Source organism: Thunnus maccoyii, chromosome 12, assembly GCF_910596095.1.
Source record: "Thunnus maccoyii chromosome 12, fThuMac1.1, whole genome shotgun sequence".
Taxonomy (NCBI): Eukaryota; Metazoa; Chordata; class Actinopteri; order Scombriformes; family Scombridae; genus Thunnus; species Thunnus maccoyii.
In genome coordinates this window covers 33,465,810-33,486,584 of record NC_056544.1, presented here as the reverse complement: position 1 = coordinate 33,486,584, position 20,775 = coordinate 33,465,810, and the positions used below count along the sequence as shown (strand labels likewise).

The 20,775-nt window shown below is 44.7% G+C and overlaps 1 protein-coding gene across 1 annotated transcript; it reads left to right on the top strand.

Moving 5' to 3' along the window:
* Nucleotides 1-1,577: 1,577 nt before the first annotated feature.
* Nucleotides 1,578-20,731, top strand: LOC121908166 (E3 ubiquitin-protein ligase RNF31-like). The gene is made up of 11 exons (XM_042427957.1): nucleotides 1,578-1,855; nucleotides 2,677-2,859; nucleotides 8,191-8,289; nucleotides 11,127-11,216; nucleotides 11,789-11,891; nucleotides 14,258-14,376; nucleotides 15,219-15,332; nucleotides 15,652-15,718; nucleotides 15,790-15,880; nucleotides 18,070-18,238; nucleotides 19,563-20,731. Exons 1-11 carry the CDS (start codon nucleotides 1,673-1,675, stop codon nucleotides 19,689-19,691), a joined length of 1,347 nt encoding a protein of 448 aa, XP_042283891.1. The 5' UTR covers nucleotides 1,578-1,672; the 3' UTR covers nucleotides 19,692-20,731.
* Nucleotides 20,732-20,775: the final 44 nt, after the last annotated feature.

Here is a 20,775-nt window from a genome sequence, read left to right as displayed (position 1 = left end):
AGTTAATGTACAGTAAAGACTACAGTGTGTCAGTTAAGGTACAGTACAGACTACAGTGTGTCAGTTAATGTACAGTACAGACTACAGTGCGTCAGTTAAGGTACAGTACAGACTACAGTGCGTCAGTTAATGTACAGTACAGACTACAGTGCGTCAGTTAATGTACAGTACAGACTACAGTGTGTCAGTTAATGTACAGTACAGACTACAGTGCGTCAGTTAATGTACAGTACAGACTACAGTGCGTCAGTTAATGTACAGTACAGACTACAGTGCGTCAGTTAATGTACAGTACAGACTACAGTGTGTCAGTTAATAAATGCTGCAGCTTCTCAAGACCAACAAAAGCCTCGTCTGTTGTTTCTGCTTCTCATTGTTTGTCTCCCATCACATCTGACTGCTCAGAACTTCCCCCGCTGCCCCAAAGCACTCGGCCCAGGGGAAACACTGGTTAGTTAGCTGGTTAGTTAATCTGGTTAGTTAATTTGATTAGTTAGCTGGTTAGTCAAACTTGTTAGTCAGCTGGTAGTTAGCTGTTACTAAGCTAATTAGTGAAGATGGTTAGTTAGCTGGTTAGTTGATTTGGTTAGTTAGGTGTTAGATAGCTAGTTAGTTAGCAGCAGACATTTCTTACTACTGAAAATGGGAAAATCTTAATTGAACAAAATCCAGAAAACAGAAATCTGTTAACGTTTGGATCATGATGTCACTTCCTGTCAGGGTGTGTCTAACCTGACGCTGCTTGTGTCCGAGATGAGGCGGGCCTTCCAGAACAACACGCCCCTTTACGCCAGGTCCTTGGGACAAGCTCCACCCCCTGCAGGTGTGCAGGTGTCACAGTCAGCTGGAAGGTCAGAAAGACAAAAATGACCTTTTCTCTAATATTTCCCCGTATGATGACGACGAGGTGTGGCAGGTTTTTATTTTTGCGGTCTATTTTCCTGCAGCCTGCAGTGTGCCACATCCTCCTCAACCTCTATCACCTCCTCCTCCTCCTCCTTTCCACAGAGCCGACATCTCGCCCACCTGTCCGGACAGAAAGGTAAACTTACTTGCTGCTGTTCTGTGATGATCATGTGCATCATAGCGGAGCTAACAGTTAGCTTGTTAGCATGCTAACAAGAATGCTAATGCAAACATTAGCTCTGTGCAGCAGATGTTAAATCTGTGTTTGTCTCTACAGTGACTGGACGAAGCTCCTCCCCCTCTGTTCCAGTCAGCAAATGGGAGCTGAGCAGGGAGGTGAGGGTGAGGAGGTCGTACACAGAGGAGCTGCTGGGGATCGACTTCAGTGCTCCTTCCCCCTCCTCCTCCTCCAATCACAACCCCTTCCTGAGCTCCGCCTCCTCAGGTGAGACTGCAGTACTACTGTAATATATTATGTCATAGTACTACAGTCTTTTCCGAGTACTTCTACTGCTGTTACAGTACTGCAGTAGTACTGTGACAGACTGTAGTACAGTAGTAGAACTATAGTAGTACTGCAGTCCTCACCTGGTCTCGGTCTCCACAGGTGTCCCCCCTACAGACTCCGTCAGCAGGATGATGAGGGGTCTGAGTCTGGACCGTGAGTCCAGCAGAGACCGGGTGGGATCTGGTTCTGGACCAGCACCTGGAGCAGACTGGGCCCAGGTAAGGAGGACTGCAGGGTCTGACCTCGCCCCCCCCTCAGATGGCGGCTCGGCTGCCCCCAGACCAGGCGGCCATCTTCCTGTCTCTGCTGACCCTGGAGGGGCGGAGCTTCAGCCCTGATGACATCATGGAGGCAGTCCAGCTCAGCACAGATTTCCCATCAGCCCTCAGGTTCCTGACTCACTGCTGCCCCCTCTGCCAGGACCAGGTGTCCTTCAGTAAGGTAACGGCCAATCAGAGAGCAGCTGCTGCTTCTTCTCTGGTGTTATTACTGTAGTAAGGTTACAGGTAAAAGGTCCATTTAAAAGTAATGATTGTTGTTGCTTGTCATAAACTGATTCTGGTCATCAGTACAGAAAACTTTCCATCACAGATTCAAAAGTTTCTATAGACAGAAACCAGAGACACTGCTGAGGAGCGATACTGAGACCTGTGTGCCAAAACATAATCAGATTTATAAAACCGTGTGTACGCACAAATGCACGTTTTCCCTTTATAAATCACAAATCAGTGTCAAGAGTCAGCCTTCGTGCCCTCTCGCTCATCACTTGTGCTCGGGCAGCTGTTGACGAACGATCACAACAGCCTGAACAGACTTCTACTGTTTTATTTTCCCATTTTCTAACTTGTTGAAGTTATGTTTGTAACCCAAAACAACCATAAACAACCTTAATAAACCTTCCTGTGGATCATACAGTCACACACAGTTACTGATGCCCTGCAGCGGGCCAGTTCCCAGGTAACCAGGTTTAAGTAGTTTTTACACCACACACTCAATATCTACAGTACAACACACACTGTATTATATTTACTCCAAAATCCAGCATACAGGTGCTTCTCTTATTTCTACAGTACATATATGAACAGAATTACATTAACTCAGTTACAGAATTTATTAACTCATAAATAATACGTTTTAAAAAAGAAGCCGTGAGCCGTGATTGGCTGCAGACACGCCTGCTGTAGATAGTCACCATGTGTTTCTTCTTCTCTGGTTTTATTACTGTAAATTATCACCATGTGCTTCTTCTTCTGTGATCTCAGATCATCACGATGACTCACTGCTCCTGCTTCCTGTGTCAGACGTGTTTTAAGATGTTTTTCTCTGCGGCCATTAAAGAGAAGAGCGTGGATCAGCTGGTCTGCCCTCAGTGCGGCCGGCCAGAGGTCAGAGGTCAGGGAGGGATGGAGGAGTCCATGGACTACTTCAACCTGCTGGACACACAGGTGAGAGGTCACCTGGAGACCAAAGTGGGGAGTGGGCGGGGTTATTCAGATGGTGGGTGGAGTTATCCAGGGAGTGGGCTGGGTTATTCAGATGGTGGCTGGAGTTATCCAGGGGGTGGGCGGGGTTATTCAGATGGCGGGTGGAGTTATCCAGGGAGTGGGCGGGGTTATTCAGATGGTGGGTGGAGTTATCCAGGGAGTGGGCGGGGTTATTCAGATGGCGGGTGGGGTTATCCAGGGAGTGGGCGGGGTTATTCAGATGGTGGGTGGAGTTATCCAGGGAGTGGGCTGGGTTATTCAGATGGTGGGTGGAGTTATCCAGGGAGTGGGCGGGGTTATTCAGGATGCCGTCCTCTCCTTCAGACTCTCCAATCATAGACTAGTGTCCGTGACTGCTTCACAATAAAAGCCCTCCCCTGTGTTTGGCTAGTGGAAGTCTTGTAATGTGATGCAGCAGATGGTTGGTTGTTTATCTGCTGGTTTGTTTGTTTATCTGATGTTTATCTGCTTGGGGGGATTCCATCAACGCAGCTAATGTGCTCTTACTTGAAAAAGCCCAGCTTGAATTAATGTCGACTCTCACTTAAAGCTCAAGCCGTTCCACTAACACAGCTCAGCCGTGTCTCGTCAACGTTAACTCTAACCAGGCTTGAATAATCAGTGTGCGCGTGCAAGGCAGATATGAGCAGCCCAGAACAGTCGATTGTCAAAAAGACGATACTATGTTACAAAAAGAAGCAAAAACAAAAGCGAATTTCTTCTCAGCAGTGGAACAAACCTGCTGATGAAACTATATGAGGAATATGAAGGAGTCATCACCAAAAAGGGCAAAAGTGCTGCAATTAACAAGTTGAAGGAGATGGCTTGGTCAAACACTGCTGACAGATTAAATGTGCATTATACAAGCCTATTTGTGTGGGTAGTGGTGGCCTAAAGGTTGTTGGTTCGATCCCCCAGACCAGCAGCATTAATCTTGGTCGGTGAAGTGAAAAGCAGTGCTAGTCCCAACTTATTGTTTTATCTTTATTTGTTAATAAATTAACATTCAGATCATTGACTGTGGCTATATTAGCAGTAGACTAGATAATATCAGATGTATGTTTACAATTATGGTGTAGGCAACTTAGGAGAATCAATGGACCATTACTTAATAACTTTTGAATCCATATTACTGGACTACATGCCATTAGACAAAAATGTCTTCACTAGATGTCTATGTGATGGTGCTGTAGCTAAATTTAAGGAAGCAGTTCCATCAGTACTGAATTCAGTGCCATGTCTCAATACTACAGAGGACTCTTATGTTAACCCATTTCTCCTTAAAGGAAAATTATGGGGAATATAAAACAGACCAAATGGACCACAAGGAACACATTTCTGAATTTTTTTTTTGAAATTCTACCTTCAGTGTCAAAGATCTGTAATGTAACATATATGTCATAACGATATTTCCCTAACTTGTTTTACATCAATTTGTTCAAGAAATGTGGTCAGAACAGGTTAAATGTAATACAGGACATCTTATTAAAGCATCAGAATTGTTAAATGGGTTGAAACCTACCTTTAGTAACAAAAAACAAGCTTTTTAAAATTAGCTAGTTCTGCCACATTTGCTGACCCGGCACACTGCAATTTTGGAAGTGATGTCATGGGTACACAGATTCACACATTGTCACATGACTGCACCAGGATGTTCAGTAGATGTCACTTAGGGACTTCATGAGTTAAAATCAAGGATAAAGCTGTATAAGGAATTTTCCAGAACATTGAAAGGGTTGGTGACACCTGTGTCATCATGGGCTCTTATGGGTTAACTTTAGTTCCTCCCAAACTGATAATCTTATTGATAGTGCTGCAGGCTCATTGCAAATAACACTTGACTCCATCTCCCCCTTAAAAAGGAAGATAATAAAACATAAGAGGTTAGCTCCATGGTTTAACTCCCAAACCCGCAAATTAAAGCAAACATTGCGAAAATTGGAAAGGATTTGGCGTTCCACCAAAGTAGAAGAATCTCACTTAGTCTGGCAAGATGGTGTTAAAACATATAGGAAGGCCCTCTGTAATGCCAGAGCCGCCTATTACTCAGCATTAATAGAAGAGAATAAAAACAGCCCTAGGTTCCTTTTCAGCACTTTGGCTGACAAAGAGTCATAACTCTACTGATCCATGTATTCCTATAGCTCTCAGTAGTAACGACTTTATGAGCTTCTTTAATGATAACATTCTAACTATTAGAGACAAAATTAACCACCTCCTGCCCTCAACAGGCACCGTTCTCTCCCCAAACACAGGAACCTTGGTAACGGCAGTAAATCCTGACATATATTTGGACTGTTTTTCTCCAGTAGACTGTCTGAACTAACTTCAATGATTTGTTCAGCTAAACCATCAACCTGTCTCTTAGACCCCATCCCAACTAGGCTGCTTAAGGAAGCCTTACCCTTAGTGAGCACTTCTTTACTAGATATGATCAATCTGTCTTTAGTAACAGGCTATGTACCACAGTCCTTTAAAGTAGCTGTAATTAAACCTCTTCTTAAGAAGCCTACTCTTGATTCAGGTGTTTTAGCCAATTATAGACCTATATCTAACCTTCCATTTCTCTCTAAGATCCTTGAGAAAGCAGTCTCTAATCAGTTATGTGACTTTCTACATAACAATAGTTTATTTGAGGATTTTCAGTCAGGATTTAGAGGCATCATAGCACAGAGACAGCACTGGTGAAAGTCACTAATGACCTCCTAACTGCATCGGACAAAGGATTTGTCTCTATACTTGTCCTGTTAGATCTTAGTGCTGCATTTGACACAATTGACCATCAAATCCTTTTGCAGAGACTGGAACATTTAATTGGCATTAAAGGAACTGCATTAAGCTGGTTTAAGTCCTATTTATCAGACCGATTTCAGTTTGTACATGTTAATGATGAATCCTCCATGAAGGCAAAAGTTAGACATGGAGTTCCACAAGGTTCTGTACTTGGACCAATTCTATTCACCTTGTATATGCTTCCTTTAGGTAATATTATTAGGAAACACTCCATAAACTTTCATTGTTATGCAGATGATACCCAATTATATTTATCAATGAAGCCTGATGAAACCAATCAATTAAACAAACTCCAAGCATGCCTTAACGACATAAAGACCTGGATGACCTGCAATTTTCTGCTACTAAACTCAGACAAAACTGAAGTTATTGTGCTAAGTTACTCTGGATGGCATTACCCTGGCCTCCTGCACCACTGTAAGGAATTTGGGAGATATCTTTGATCAGGATATGTCCTTCAACTCCCACATAAAACAAATTTCAAGGACTGCCCTGGCCGGAAGAGATATGTAGTCCCTCCAGTGTGTTCTGGGTCTCCCCCAGGGTCTCCAACTAGTTGGACATGCCTGGAGCACCTCCAGAGGGAGGCGTCCAGGAGGCATCCTAACGAGGTGCCCAAACCACCTCAGCTGGCTCCTTTTGATGCGAGGGAGCAGCGGCCCTATTCCGAGCTCCCCCCGCATGTCTGAGCTCCTCACCCTGTCTCTTAGTTTGAGCCCAGACACTCTCTGGGGAAACTCATTTCGGCCGCTTGTAACTGCGATCTCATTGTTTCAGTCACTACTCAAAGCTCATGACCATAGTTGAGGGTTAAAACATACACCGAATGGTACATTGAGAGCTTTGTCTTCCGGCTCAGCTCTGTCTTCACCACAACGGTCTGGTACAACAGCTGCATTACAGCTGATGCTGCATCAATCCACCTGTCAACCTCACACTCCTTCTTATCCTCACTGTGCACAAGACCCCGAGATATTTGAACTCCTTCACTTGGGGCAGCAACTCACGCCCAACCCAGATGGAGCAGTCCACCTTTTCCCGCCAGAGCACCATGGCCTCAGATTTGGAGGTGCTGACTCTCATCCTGACCACTTCACATTTCACTGCACACTGTCCCAGTGCCTGCTGGAGGTCACAGTGTGTTGAAACCAACAGAACCACATCATCTGCAAAAAGCAGAGAAGCAATCCTGAGGTCCCAGACCGGACAGTCTCCTTCTTCATGAAATTTACAAACAGAATCGGTGACAAAGGACAACCCTTGGGGAGCCCAACACCCACTGAGAATTAGTCCAACTTACTGCAGAGAGTGTGGACAGAGCTCTCACCGTGGTTATATAAGGACCAATGACTCACAGCAACAGCCCCGGTACCCCATACTCCCACAGCACCGCCCACAAGGTGCCCTGAGGGACACTGTCGTAAGCCCTCCAAGTCCACAAAGCACATGTAGACTGGATGTGCTAACTCCCATGACCCCTCAAGTATCCCTGCAAGGGTGAAGAGCTGGTCCACTGTTCCACTGCCAGGATGGAATCTGAGTCTGAGGTTCACCAATCGGCTGGAGCTTGACGGCCATCGCTGCTGCTATCATCATTAGTCATATTTCTATTATTATTATGGTTGTTATTATTATTGGTGTTTACTTCTCTGTGTCTCCCTCCCTCTTTTTCTCTCAACCCAACCCGTCAAGGCAGATGGCGTCCACCTAGAGTCCGGTTCTGCTCGAGGTTTCTTCCCGTTAAAGCGGAGATTTTTCTTTACCGTCACCGTTGTCACCAAGTGCTGCTCATGGTGCAATGTTCGGTCTCTGTAAAAAAAAAAAAAAAAAAAAAAAAGAGTACAGTCTAGACCGGCTAAATGTGAAAAGTGCCCTGAGATAACTTCTGTTGGGATTTGGCACTTTATAAATAAAACTGAAATAGAAATTGAAAACTTACCAACTTACCATTACTAACTACATAATCAGCTACTTGTACAGGATGTCTTTTCGATTTATGAGCATCATCAAAAGTTAAAAATTAAGAATTTGCAGTTGGAGATAAAGAAACTAGCTAAGGTTCATGTAGTTGGTAAATTGGTTCTCCTGTTGCCTGAACCATGATTGTAAACATTGCTTTTGTTTTTGCTTCTTTTTGCAACATAGCATCGTCTTTTCGACAATCGACTGTTTATGTCTGCCTTGCACGCGCATACTGCAAGATTATTCAAGCCTGGTTAGAGTTAACATTGACGAGACACAGCTAAGATGTGTTAGTGGAACAGCTTGAGCTTTAAGTGAGAGTCGATGTTAATTCAAGTCCGATTTTTTCAAGAAAGCGCAGCTTTCATCAGCTGCGTTGATGGAATCCTCCTGGTTTGTTTGTTTATCTGGCGGTTTGTGTGTTTATCTGGCGGTTTGTTTGTTTATCTGGCGGTTTGTGTGTTTATCTGATGGTTTGTTTGTTTATCTGGCGGTTTGTTTGTTTATCTGATGGTTTGTTTGTTTGTTAATTTGCAGATCCGTCACTTCCTGCCTCCTCAGATCCACGAGCTGTTTCAGAGGAAACTCAGAGACCGAGCTCTGCAGGAGATGCCGAACTTCCGCTGGTGTGCTCATGTGAGACTCTGAGACTCTGACAGAACTCTGTGACAGAAAATTGGCCATCCTAAAGATATTCAGCTTGGTACTAAGTGTGGGTCATTTCCCTGAAAGCTGGAGTGAAGGGCTGATCACATTCATCTTCAAGAATGGAGACAAATTCAATCCCAACAACTACAGAGCATCTGTGTAAGTAGTAACGTGGGGAAGTTATGTGGCAGTATTCTAAATTCAAGAATTATAGACTTCCTCATCGAGCACAGTGACTTAAACAAAAGTCAGATTGGATTCCTTCCAAATTATAGAACAGCTGACAACATTTTCACCCTCCACATACTAATTGATAAATATGTCAATCAAAATAAAGACACAATTCATACATGCTTTTTTGATTTCCAAAAAGCTTTTGATTCAGTCTGGCCTGAGGGATTACTGTTTAAACTAACAGAAAGTGGTATAGGGGGGAAGTCTTTTAATGTAATTAAATCAATATATGAAAATAACATGTTGGCTGTCAGAATTGGAGATGAACACACCGACTTCTTCCCACAGGGTAGAGGGGTGAAGCACGGCTGCAACCTCAGCCCACCCTCTTCAATACTGATATATAATGAACTGACATTGTTATTAGAACAATCAGCAGCACCTGGTCTCAGTCTTCAAGACTCAGGAATCAAGTGTGTGTTTTATGCAGATGACCTGGTCATACTGTTTCCTTCTAAAGAAGGTCATCAGCAGAGCCTGGACCTTCTCCATTAGTACTGTCACACCTGGACCCGACAGTCAACATGAAGAAGACAAATTATCACCTTCCAAAAAAGATCAAGGTTACAGAGAAATGACCCAACATTTAAATAGGTGGGACCCACATAGAACAAACAGATACCTAAACTTACCGAGGTTTACAAATGTTTCCACAGGAAACGTCTGCTCTGCTTTGAAGGAACTCAAAGAGACGGCTTTCTATGCCATCAAGCATTCACTTCAAATCCAAATTCAAATTAAGACATGGCTCAAAACATTTAAATCAGTTATAGAATCGACTGCATTGAATGGCAGTGAGAAATGGGACCCCTTACTACAAAATGACTGAAACCCTGCATGCAGAGTTCTGCAAAAGTATTGTCCAAGTACAAAGAAAACCCCCAAACTCTGCATGCAGGTCTGAATGAGGTCAATGTCCTTTACTTCTAGTATTCAGAAAAGATTCTGGAGCCATATTAAGAAGAGCGACGCTGCCTGTTACTGTTATAAAGCTCCTGCCTGCCAAGAGTTGAACATAGAGAGGAATCCCTTCAGCCAACTGGTGCTGAAGCTGGCTGACCTTTCACCTTCTGACATCACAAACCCCAGCCGACCTCAGAGCAGTTACACTCTCAATCAGACCTAATTATAACTAAAGAAAGAGACATCACTGATTGGAACGATATTACACGCTCACCACCTAAACAGACAGCACATTGTGGCAGACTACCGAACCACAGGAACTGCTGAGAACCTGAGAAACACCGACAGTGTTCAGACTGAGTGACCATAGTGCTGCAACAGAGAAGGACCGACACAAGCAGACCTGCCCAGAGACGACAGGCTGTGCTGTCACGACACAATTACACTTTCTAACACGATATAAAGACTGAGACAGAACCCTGAGACTAAGACAGAACCCTGAGAGTCTGACAGAACCCTGAGACTGAGACAGAACCCTGAGACTGTGTCAGAACCATGAGAATGAGACAGAACCATGACACTGAGACAGAACCCTGAGACTCTGACAGAACCATGAGACTGAGACAGAACCCTGAGACTAAGACAGAACCCTGAGAGTCCAACAGAACCCTGAGAGTCTGACAGAACCCTGAGACTGAGACAGAACCCTGAGACTGAGACAGAACCCTGTGTCTGACAGAACTCTGAGACTGTGTCAGAACCCTGAGAGTCTGACAGAACCATGAGACTGTGTCAGAACCCTGAGACTGTGTCAGAACCCTGAGAGTCTGACAGAACCATGAGACTGAGACAGAACCCTGAGACTGAGACAGAACCATGACACTGAGACAGAACCATGACACTGAGACAGAACCCTGAGAATGAGACAGAACCATGAGACTGAGACAGAACCCTGAGACTCTGACAGAACTATGAGACTGAGAGAGAACCATGACACTGAGACAGAACCCTGAGACTCTGTCAGAACCATGAGACTGAGACAGAACCCTGAGACTGAGACAGAACCATGACACTGAGACAGAACCCTGAGACTCTGACAGAACTATGAGACTGAGAGAGAACCATGACACTGAGACAGAACCCTGAGACTCTGACAGAACCATGAGACTGAGACAGAACCCTGGGAGTCCAACAGAACCCTGAGAGTCTAACAGAACCCTGAGACTAAGACAGAACCCTGAGAGTCTGACAGAACCCTGAGACTGAGTGAGAACCCTGAGACTCTGACAGAACCCTGTGTCTGACAGAACTCTGAGACTGTGTCAAAACCCTGAGAGTCTAACAGAACCCTGAGACTAAGACAGAACCCTGAGAGTCTGACAGAACCCTGAGACTGTGTGAGAACCCTGAGACTCTGACAGAACCCTGTGTCTGACAGAACTCTGAGACTGTGTCAAAACCCTGAGACTGTGGCAGGACCCTGAGAGTCTGACAGAACTATGAGACTGTGTCAGAACCCTGTTACTGACAGAACCCTGAGACTGTGTCAGAACCCTGAGACTCTGATAGAACCTGATCAGGACGACTACAGGGAATCCCTCGTGACCTCAGCAATGTTAACGAGCTCATTACCTCCTGCTCAGTAAACCTGTATCTCTGACAGAACCTTTACTCTCTGTGTGTTTCAGTGTTCGTTTGGGATGCTTCATGAAGCTGACAGACTGAGGATGGACTGTCCCAGCTGTAAGAAGAGTACCTGCTCTCAGTGCAGATCACCTGTAAGACTCACACACCTGTTACTCCTCGTGATCACACACGTGTGTCTGAATCAGGGTGGGAACTAAACGGGGGCTTGAGGCCGTTGGAATTGGGATGAGGGGCTTTCAATGTAAAATAAACAGTTAAAGACTTAATATGTTTTGAAAAGCATGTCCAGATGTTGCTCTGTATTCAAAGTATGGAAATTTCTGGGCCAACTGGGCTTCGTACCTGCACAGCCTGCAGGTGGCATGCCCTGGGATTTTAACTCAGTGTGAGTATTTTTACCCATCAAATGTTCTTCATTATAAGTTTGGCCGCTTTGCTTCAATCGCTTTTTTTAATAAGAATCATTGAATATTGGTCTGTCATGCATCCTAGAACTAAGGTATTTACCATCATTTGAAAAAAACTGGCCTGGATATTATCCAAAATGCCTTCGAAACATATTCATGAGAGCAAAAAAAGCCCTTGTAAAGAAATGTTAATTTTAAACGTTAATTTCCTTCCCTGGTGTGAACAGAGACTCTGTGATGAACAGCACTCAGATCAGATTGGTAACATCACTGATAACAAACTCTGTGTTCTGCAGTGGTCCCCTCAGCATCAGGGACTCTCCTGTCAGCAGTTCAGAGTCTGGCAGCAGCAGAACCAGCCGGACCACCACAGCACCCTGCTGAGCTACAACAGCATCGGTACCATCACACCACCACCAGGTCCTCACACTGGGTCCTAGAGGGGGGTACACCTCATGCCAGTTCCTGGAGGGGGGTACACTTCACACCGGGTCCTGGAGAGGGTACACCTCACACCAGGTCCTGGAGGAGGGTACACCTCGCACTGGGTCCTGGAGGGGGGTACACCTCACACCAGGTCCTGGAGGAGGGTACACCTCGCACTGGGTCCTGGAGGGGGGTACACCTCACACCAGGTCCCGGAAGAGGGTACACCTCGCACCGGGTCCCAGAGGGGGGTAAACCTTGCACCGGGTCCCAGAGGGGGGTACACCTCACACCGGGTCCTGGAGGAGGGTACACCTCACACCGGGTCCCAGAGGGGGGTACACCTCGCATGGGGTCCCAGAGGGGGGTAAACCTTGCACTGGGTCCTGGAGGGGGGGTACACCTCACACCGGGTCCCAGAGGGGGGTAAACCTTGCACCGGGTCCTGGAGGAGGGTACACCTCACACCGGGTCCCAGAGGGGGGTACACCTCACACCGGGTCCTGGAGGAGGGTACACCTCACACCGGGTCCCAGAGGGGGGTACACCTCACATGGGGTCCCAGAGGGGGGTAAACCTTGCACTGGGTCCTGGAGGGGGGTACACCTCACACCGGGTCCCAGAGGGGGGTAAACCTTGCACCGGGTCCTGGAGGAGGGTACACCTCACACCGGGTCCCAGAGGGGGGTACACCTCACACCGGGTCCTGGAGGAGGGTACACCTCACACCGGGTCCCAGAGGGGGGTACACCTCGCATGGGGTCCCAGAGGGGGGTAAACCTTGCACTGGGTCCTGGAGGGGGGTACACCTCACACCGGGTCCCAGAGGGGGGTAAACCTTGCACCGGGTCCTGGAGGAGGGTACACCTCACACCGGGTCCCAGAGGGGGGTACACCTCGCACCGGGTCCTGGAGGAGGGTACACCTCGCATGGGGTCCTGGAGGAGGGTACACCTCACACCGGGTCTTAGAGGGGGGTACACCTCACACCAGGTCCTGGAGGAGGGTACACCTCACACCCAGTCCTAGAGGGGGGTACACCTCACACCGGGTCCTGGAGGAGGGTACACCTCATGGCAGTTCCTGGAGGGGGGTATACCTCACATCGGGTTCTGGAAGGGGTACACCTGGCACCGGGTCCTGGAGGAGGGTACACCTTGCACCGGGTCCTGGAGGGGGTATACCTCCCTCCGGGTCCTGGAGGAGGGTACACCTTGCACTGGGTCCTGGAGGGGGTACACCTCACACCGGGTCCTGGAGGAGGTACACCTCACACCGGGTCCTGGAGGGGGTACATTATTAGCCCTTTTCCATTAGCACTTGTGCATCTGGGATCCCTTCCTGTTTGGGTGGAGGCCATAGCGCTTCAGGAGGATGAGGAGGAGTGACTGAAAGTCTTGTTTTAAAAGCATCCAAAGTCTGACTGAAACTAAAATTAAGTATCATGTAGATGTCTGAAAAGTCAGTTTGACTGTTAAATTCAGATATATTCACGCTGTGAGGAAGACTCCACTCTGCCTGTCTGTCTCTCACTGCGCTGTCCGACTGCTGCGACACACGATGCTCTGGATTTATAACAAAAACAAAACCATAACGTCACTGCGAAACAGAATGCAACACAATAATTGATTTATCTCATTTATCTTGTTTTCATAATTGTTGGAATCCAAAATCATAATTCCTGAGTCAGGATAAGTGAGAACTAAAGAGGCACATTGACTCTGTTAATGTCTTTTAAAAATGCGCATTTAAATTTAGTCTTTTGATGACTTGATTAAATTAAAGCTGATGTTGAGGTCCATAACCCAAGTCTGAGCTGAAACAAAAACAGTTGGGAGCGCTCCAAAGCACCTGAGAAAACATAAAACACAACTAGTTTCACTTTCACATCATTCCCATAACTTCTACTAAAAACAACATGAGTTAAAAAGGTATTAAGCTTCGGCCTGACTCGCACACGCAATACAGAACACTTGTAGCTTAGTTTAGAGCAGAGCAACAGGTGAGTTCAATTAGAACTCACCTGTAAACCACGTGATAGAGCAAACCGGAACACTACGACATGGTTCGACATGCTGGACGCTGCAAATCAATGACACAATCAGCTCTACCTCCTCTGTTGTTCTCTGTCCAACAGCCACCTTCACTCTCGGACAAATAGAACAACAACATGATGCCGTGGTCACCTTTAAATGATGTAAATCTGACAAAACATTGAAGAGCCTTGTATTAAAGACCCACAGCTTCTTAACGTTCATGTTCTGTGATGGTTACAGAATGGAAAGCATTACTTCTTCTCTGATGGATGACTGATGTCTGATGTATGTCTGTGTTGTCAGAGTGTCCAAACTGCCAGTTTGTCTTCAGCCTGTCTAAAGGAGGCTGCCTTCACTTCACCTGCAGTCAGTGTCAGCATCAGTTCTGTGGAGGCTGCAGTCAACCCTTCACTCTGGGCTCTGTGAGTTTATCCTCTGCTAACCGTCTGCTAACCCTCTGCTAACCCCCTGTTAACCCTCTGCTAACTGTCTGTTAACCCCCTGTTAACCCTCTGCTAACCCTCTGCTAACCCCCTGTTAACCCTCTGCTAACCCTCTGCTAACCCTGTGCTAACCCTCTGCTAACCCTGTGCTAACCCTCTGCTAACCCCCTGTTAACCCTCTGCTAACCCTCTGCTAACCCTGTGCTAACCCTCTGCTAACATTCTGGGCGATATGACCCATTATCCCGATAAAGCACATTTTAATTCAATGAATAAACAGTTGGTCTGTGCTTTCTGTTTATGTTTGAGGTAGATTATGTCCATCTTTGCTGTCTGAACAATATCAGCTTGTATTCTTCTGACTCACTGAATCAAACTTCATTTGGGAACATTTGGGAACATTTGGGAACATTTGGGGTTGTTTTGCTCGTCTATGACGTCATTTTTGTTGGCAGGTGAGATTTGTCCATCTTCCACCTGAATGACGTGACCACACCAAACGCCACGATTGGTTCAAACCATAAGCAACTGTTGATTTGGACGTTTTCATGCAGAAAAGTTGCTGTAATTTAACTAAACTGCAGCTCATAAATATTGTTGAGATTTCTTGGATTCACATTAATCATTGTGATCGCAAAGTCGTGATTACTGGGAAGGACTGATGATTGTTGAAATCAGGTGCTGAAGTCAGACTGTTGGTGTTTCATGGCAGGTGATGAAGTTCCTGAGTTATCGGCTGTAAATCTGTCAGACTCACCTGGTTCAGGTGAAGGTGTGGCTGCAGCACCGGCTGTTTTTCACCTGGAGTTTCTCGTTCTCAGGCCTGCAGGTTCTCTGTCGACTGTGGAACCAAAGGTCTGCACGCACACCACCCCCGAGACTGCCTGTACCACCTTAGAGACTGGAGCGTGCCCCGCCTACACCAGCTGTTACAGGTAAGCCCGCCTACACCAGCTGTTACAGGTAAGCCCCGCCTACACCAGCTGTTACAGGTAAGCCCGCCTACACCAGCTGCTACAGGTAAGCCCCGCCTACACCAGCTGCTACAGGTAAGCCCGCCTACACCAGCTGTTACAGGTAAGCCCCGCCTACACCAGCTGCTACAGGTAAGCCCCGCCTACACCAGGTGTTACAGGTAAGCCCCGCCTACACCAGCTGCTACAGATATGACTCACCTGAGAGACTGTTGCTGTAGGAGCTCAGGTGTACACAGGTGTTGTGTGGAGTACTGATGAGGTATTTTCTGTCTCGTAGTATTACAGAGTGTCTCCTTCCTGGTTGCAACCAGCCGGTGGTGGGTCACCTGACACCAGTCTGACAGGTGAGGTCTCTCTGCTGCTCAGGTGAAATCTGTTTTCTCTCTCAGGTTAATTGACTCGTTTTCACTTTCAGGAGTGTGTTTGGTGGAGCTGAGAGACGACGGCAGCAGGAGAGAGGAGCCCTGCGGACGGCCGGCCACACCTGAGTACAGAGGATATTGCCAGTAAGACCACTTCCGCCAGTACCTGATCCCAGTCTGATCCCAGTGTGACCCCAGTATCACCTACCAGTCTGACCCCAGTCTGATCATGTGGACAGAGTTTTCCCTAGGTTTCTGGAGGGCTGAGGTGCTGTGGTTGCAGGTGGGGGGTTTATGGGTCTTTAGATGTTCTTTGACTGAAACCTTTGCAGTTTCACATAGTTTTGGACTATTATCATTACAATATTTATAAAGAAAACAACACAGGTTGTAGTTTTTCACAGTAAAAAAGTGAAACAAACGAGCTCATTGATGAAGCGTTATGTCCCGAAGTTTAGGCTTTAGGGCCCTCTGCGCCATAAAAGATAATAATCACAAAATAACATTGTAACATGTTCATTCGGCGTTCACGCTGTGTAAAAACACATTGAGCCCTATTTTAACGATCTAAAGCGCACAGTCTGAAGCGCATGGCGCAAGTGCATTTAGGGTGTGTCCAAATCCACTTTTGCTAGTTTAACGGCAGAAAAAATGGTCACACTGGATGGAAAATGACAACTGCAATGGTCTTAAACTAACAAAGAAACTGGCGTCATGCTTGGTGCCACTTTACACCGAGTGTAAGATGTCACTGTGTAAAAACACTTAGTCACTGTAAAAACACTTAATCACTGTAAAAACACTAAATCACTGTAAAAACACTTAATCACTGTAAAAACACTTAGTCACTGTGTAAAAACACTTAGTCACTGTAAAAACACTTAATCACTGTAAAAACACTTAGTCACTGTAAAAACACTTAATCACTGTGTAAAAACACTTAGTCACTGTGTAAAAACACGTAGTAACTGTAAAAACACTTAATCACTGTGTAAAAACACTTAGTCACTGTAAAAACACTTAATCACTGTAAAAACACTTAATCACTGTAAAAACACTTAGTCACTGTAAAAACACTTAGTCACTGTGTAAAAACACTTAATCGCTGTAAAAACACTTAATCACTGTAAAAACACTTAGTCACTGTAAAAACACTTAATCACTGTGTAAAAATACTTAATCACTGTAAAAACACTTAATCACTGTAAAAACACTTAGTCACTGTAAAAACACTTAGTCACTGTAAAAACACTTAGTCACTGTGTAAAAACACTTAATCGCTGTAAAAACACTTAGTCACTGTAAAAACACTTAATCACTGTGTAAAAATACTTAATCACTGTAAAAACACTTAATCACTGTAAAAACACTTAGTCACTGTAAAAACACTTAGTCACTGTAAAAACACTTAGTCACTGTAAAAACACTTAATCACTGTGTAAAAATACTTAATCACTGTAAAAACACTTAATCACTGTAAAAACACTTAGTCACTGTAAAAACACTTAGTCACTGTGTAAAAACACTTAGTCGCTGTAAAAACACTTAGTCACTGTAAAAACACTTAATCACTGTGTAAAAATACTTAGTCACTGTAAAAACACTTAATCACTGTAAAAACACTTAATCACTGTGTAAAAACACTTAATCACTGTGTAAAAACACTTAGTCACTGTGTAAAAACACTGAATCACTGTGTAAAAACACTTAATCACTGTAAAAACACTTAATCACTGTGTAAAAACACTTAATCACTGTAAAAACACTTAATCACTGTGTAAAAACACTTAGTCACTGTAAAAACACTTAGTCACTGTAAAAACACTAAATCACTGTAAAAACACTTAATCACTGTAAAAACACTTAATCACTGTGTAAAAACACTTAATCACTGTGTAAAAACACTTAGTCACTGTAAAAACACTTAGTCACTGTGTAAAAACACTAAATCACTGTAAAAACACTTAATCACTGTAAAAACACTTAATCACTGTGTAAAAACACTTAATCACTGTGTAAAAACACTTAATCACTGTAAAAACACTTAGTCACTGTAAAAACACTTAGTCACTGTGTAAAAACACTTAATCACTGTAAAAACACTTAATCACTGTAAAAACACTTAGTCACTGTAAAAACACTTAATCACTGTAAAAACACTTAGTCACTGTGTAAAAACACTTAGTCACTGTAAAAACACTTAATCACTGTAAAAACACTTAATCACTGTGTAAAAACACTTAGTCACTGTAAAAACACATAATTTCTGTAAGTACATGTTGAACCACCTGTGTGGTTGCGTCTCATTAGTCTCCACCCATCTGTTCCGGCAGGTTGCACTATAAGGAGCGTTTGGTGGAGCTGATTAACCGTTGCCGCGCTGACCCGGTGGTCCTCTTCAGCCCAGGGGAGATGGTGGCAGAGCTGCAGCGATGGCATGTTGCCGTGCCGACCAGGAAACCCGAGGAACCGGAGCCACTGTACACCCACCGCCTCCGCCTGGTCAGTGACATCATCAACACAGGACGGCGCAGGCTAATGACACGTATACATAAATACAGTTCATCTACCTGTCCTTAAAAACACCTTAACTTACCCTGAAAACACCCAAACATTTGCACCCATTTATATGTATTGTAGCTGCGTATCAGCATATCTGATTGTGTGAAAATGTAAAACATATCTGAACAGATTTAGATCTGTTAGCGGATCAGTAGCTGTGCATGACGTCTTGTGAACAAATGTGTGAGTGCATAAAGACGAGGTTTGCGGTTACACATCTGTCTAGTTTACAGCTATGAATCTAATGTACGAGTACAAATACTTTTGTCCCACATTTGATGCTTCCGCCTGAATAGCCAATGAGGATGCTCTGAAAAGCTGGGGGCGTGTCGACTGACGGCGCTGAAAGCACGACCAGCTGTGCAGCCTCTGAACTGAACAACGTTCACGCCGAACTCCCCTATAAAAATACACAGTTCATAACAGGCTTTATTTATAGGTGGAGGACAAACAACATGGATGATATCTTAAAGATAACATAATGTTAGGATTAATGTTTAATTCGGCACCATTTTGTAGGTCAATGCGAATTTGTTTTAGTAAAAATGTAACTTAAATGACTAGTTAGGGTTGTTAACTAGTCATTGTACTCGTACATTTGATTCATAGCTGTAAACTCAGGATTGACACGTACAGTTAAGTTGTGTGTGAACTCTTTTCACCCAGACAGACAGATGCAAACCTCGTCTTTATGCACAGCTACAGATCTCCTTACAGATCCATAAATTAAATCTATTTGTTCAGATATTTTTTACACATTCAAACATTTGAATAATTTGATCAAAACATTGTTAAACATTCACACGTTTGAATGTGTTCATACGAAATGTTTTCATATTCAGATATGATGATACACAGCTACAATACTGCCGACCCTAATTTTATTCCATACAGGCAGCCTTTAATTTGTACCTTTAAAGAACATTTATAATTTGAATTAATAAAGTTCTTTTAAGGTTTTCAGCATTGATTAAGGGGTTAGTGGGTAAGAAAAACAACTTTAAATTGATGAAATAACTTGAAAGCTGTCGGCGCCTTTAAGGTACAAATTAAGTGATGGGTTTTATGATATTTGGTCAATTTTAATCAATTTTCCCCTTAAAGCTAAAATCACAGATGATCCACTAAAAAAAGTCACCATGAAAGCACCTCGATGACATCATGAATTTGTGAATGAATGACATTTTAAGGTTTAGTTATTAGTGTATCTGCAGACGTGAAACCCTTCAGCCAATCACAGCGCTGTGATCTGTGTCCCCCACAGACTCTGACCAATAGCATTCCTCTCCGGAAGCAGCGACACTCTCCGCTCAAACTGCATGATGACCTTTGCCCTCTGACCTCTGCTGTGGCTGCTGGAGCTCCACCCCCTCATCTGCTGCTGAGCGACTGAGTGACTCCACCCCCTCCTAGCACGCCAGCCAATCAAGAGGCAGTACTCTCTGTCACCATAGCAACCACAAACTAATCTGAATGGAGGATAGACTTCCACCTGCAGTGACATCACTGAACAGGGCGTGGCCAGTGAACTGATAAAGACTGATCACCTCACCTGTCTTAATCATGGTGACGTCGTCCTGCAGGTGGCTTGTGATTGGTCATTTATTTTTCATGGAAATACAGTCAGAGAAACAAAGACTCAGAGTTCAGGATGTTCACTTTAACAAGCTGAAGGTTAACAAGGACTTTGAGACATGCTGCTAACGAGCTAACAATGCTAACAAGCCTCTTTTCAGTGTCTCACGATCCCCTTCCGTTTGTCAGTCTGAGCACCTGTTAGCATGTGGTAGCATCTGTTGGCAGTGTTAGCATGTGTTAGCACCTGTGGGCAGTGTTAGCAGTGTTAGTATGTGTTAGCACCTGTGGGCAGTGTTAGCAGTGTTAGCATGTGTTAGCACCTGTGGGCAGTGTTAGCATGTGTTAGCACCTGTGGGCAGTGTTAGCATGTGTTAGCACCTGTGAGCAGTGTTAGCATGTGTTAGCACCTGTGAGCAGTGTTAGCATGTGTTAGCACCTGTGAGCAGTGTTAGCATGTGTTAGCACCTGTGGGCAGTGTTAGCATGTGTTAGCACCTGTGAGCAGTGTTAGCATGTGTTAGCACCTGTGGGCAGTGTTAGCATGTGTTAGCACCTGTGGGCAGTGTTAGCATGTGTTAGCACCTGTGGGCAGTGTTAATGAGAAGCTGAACAGTATTTGTTGTGAAGTGTCCAATCTTCAACCCTCTGCTTTATTACTTTCTGCACTTTAACCTTTGAATAGAAATCTTAAATAATATCTTAATACACTTCCACTTCCTCTGTTTCCATGACAACCTGCTGTTGTCAGTTGTTAACAAATAAGTAAGCTCATGTTTTGTTTGTAGATAAGATTAAACGTTTTTCTCCCAGTTAGGAAATCTGACAATAAACACCAGTCGTGTCTGTTGCTTCATGATTCAGGTTAAAGTTTAAGGTAAAAGGTTTTCAGTGACGCTGCGT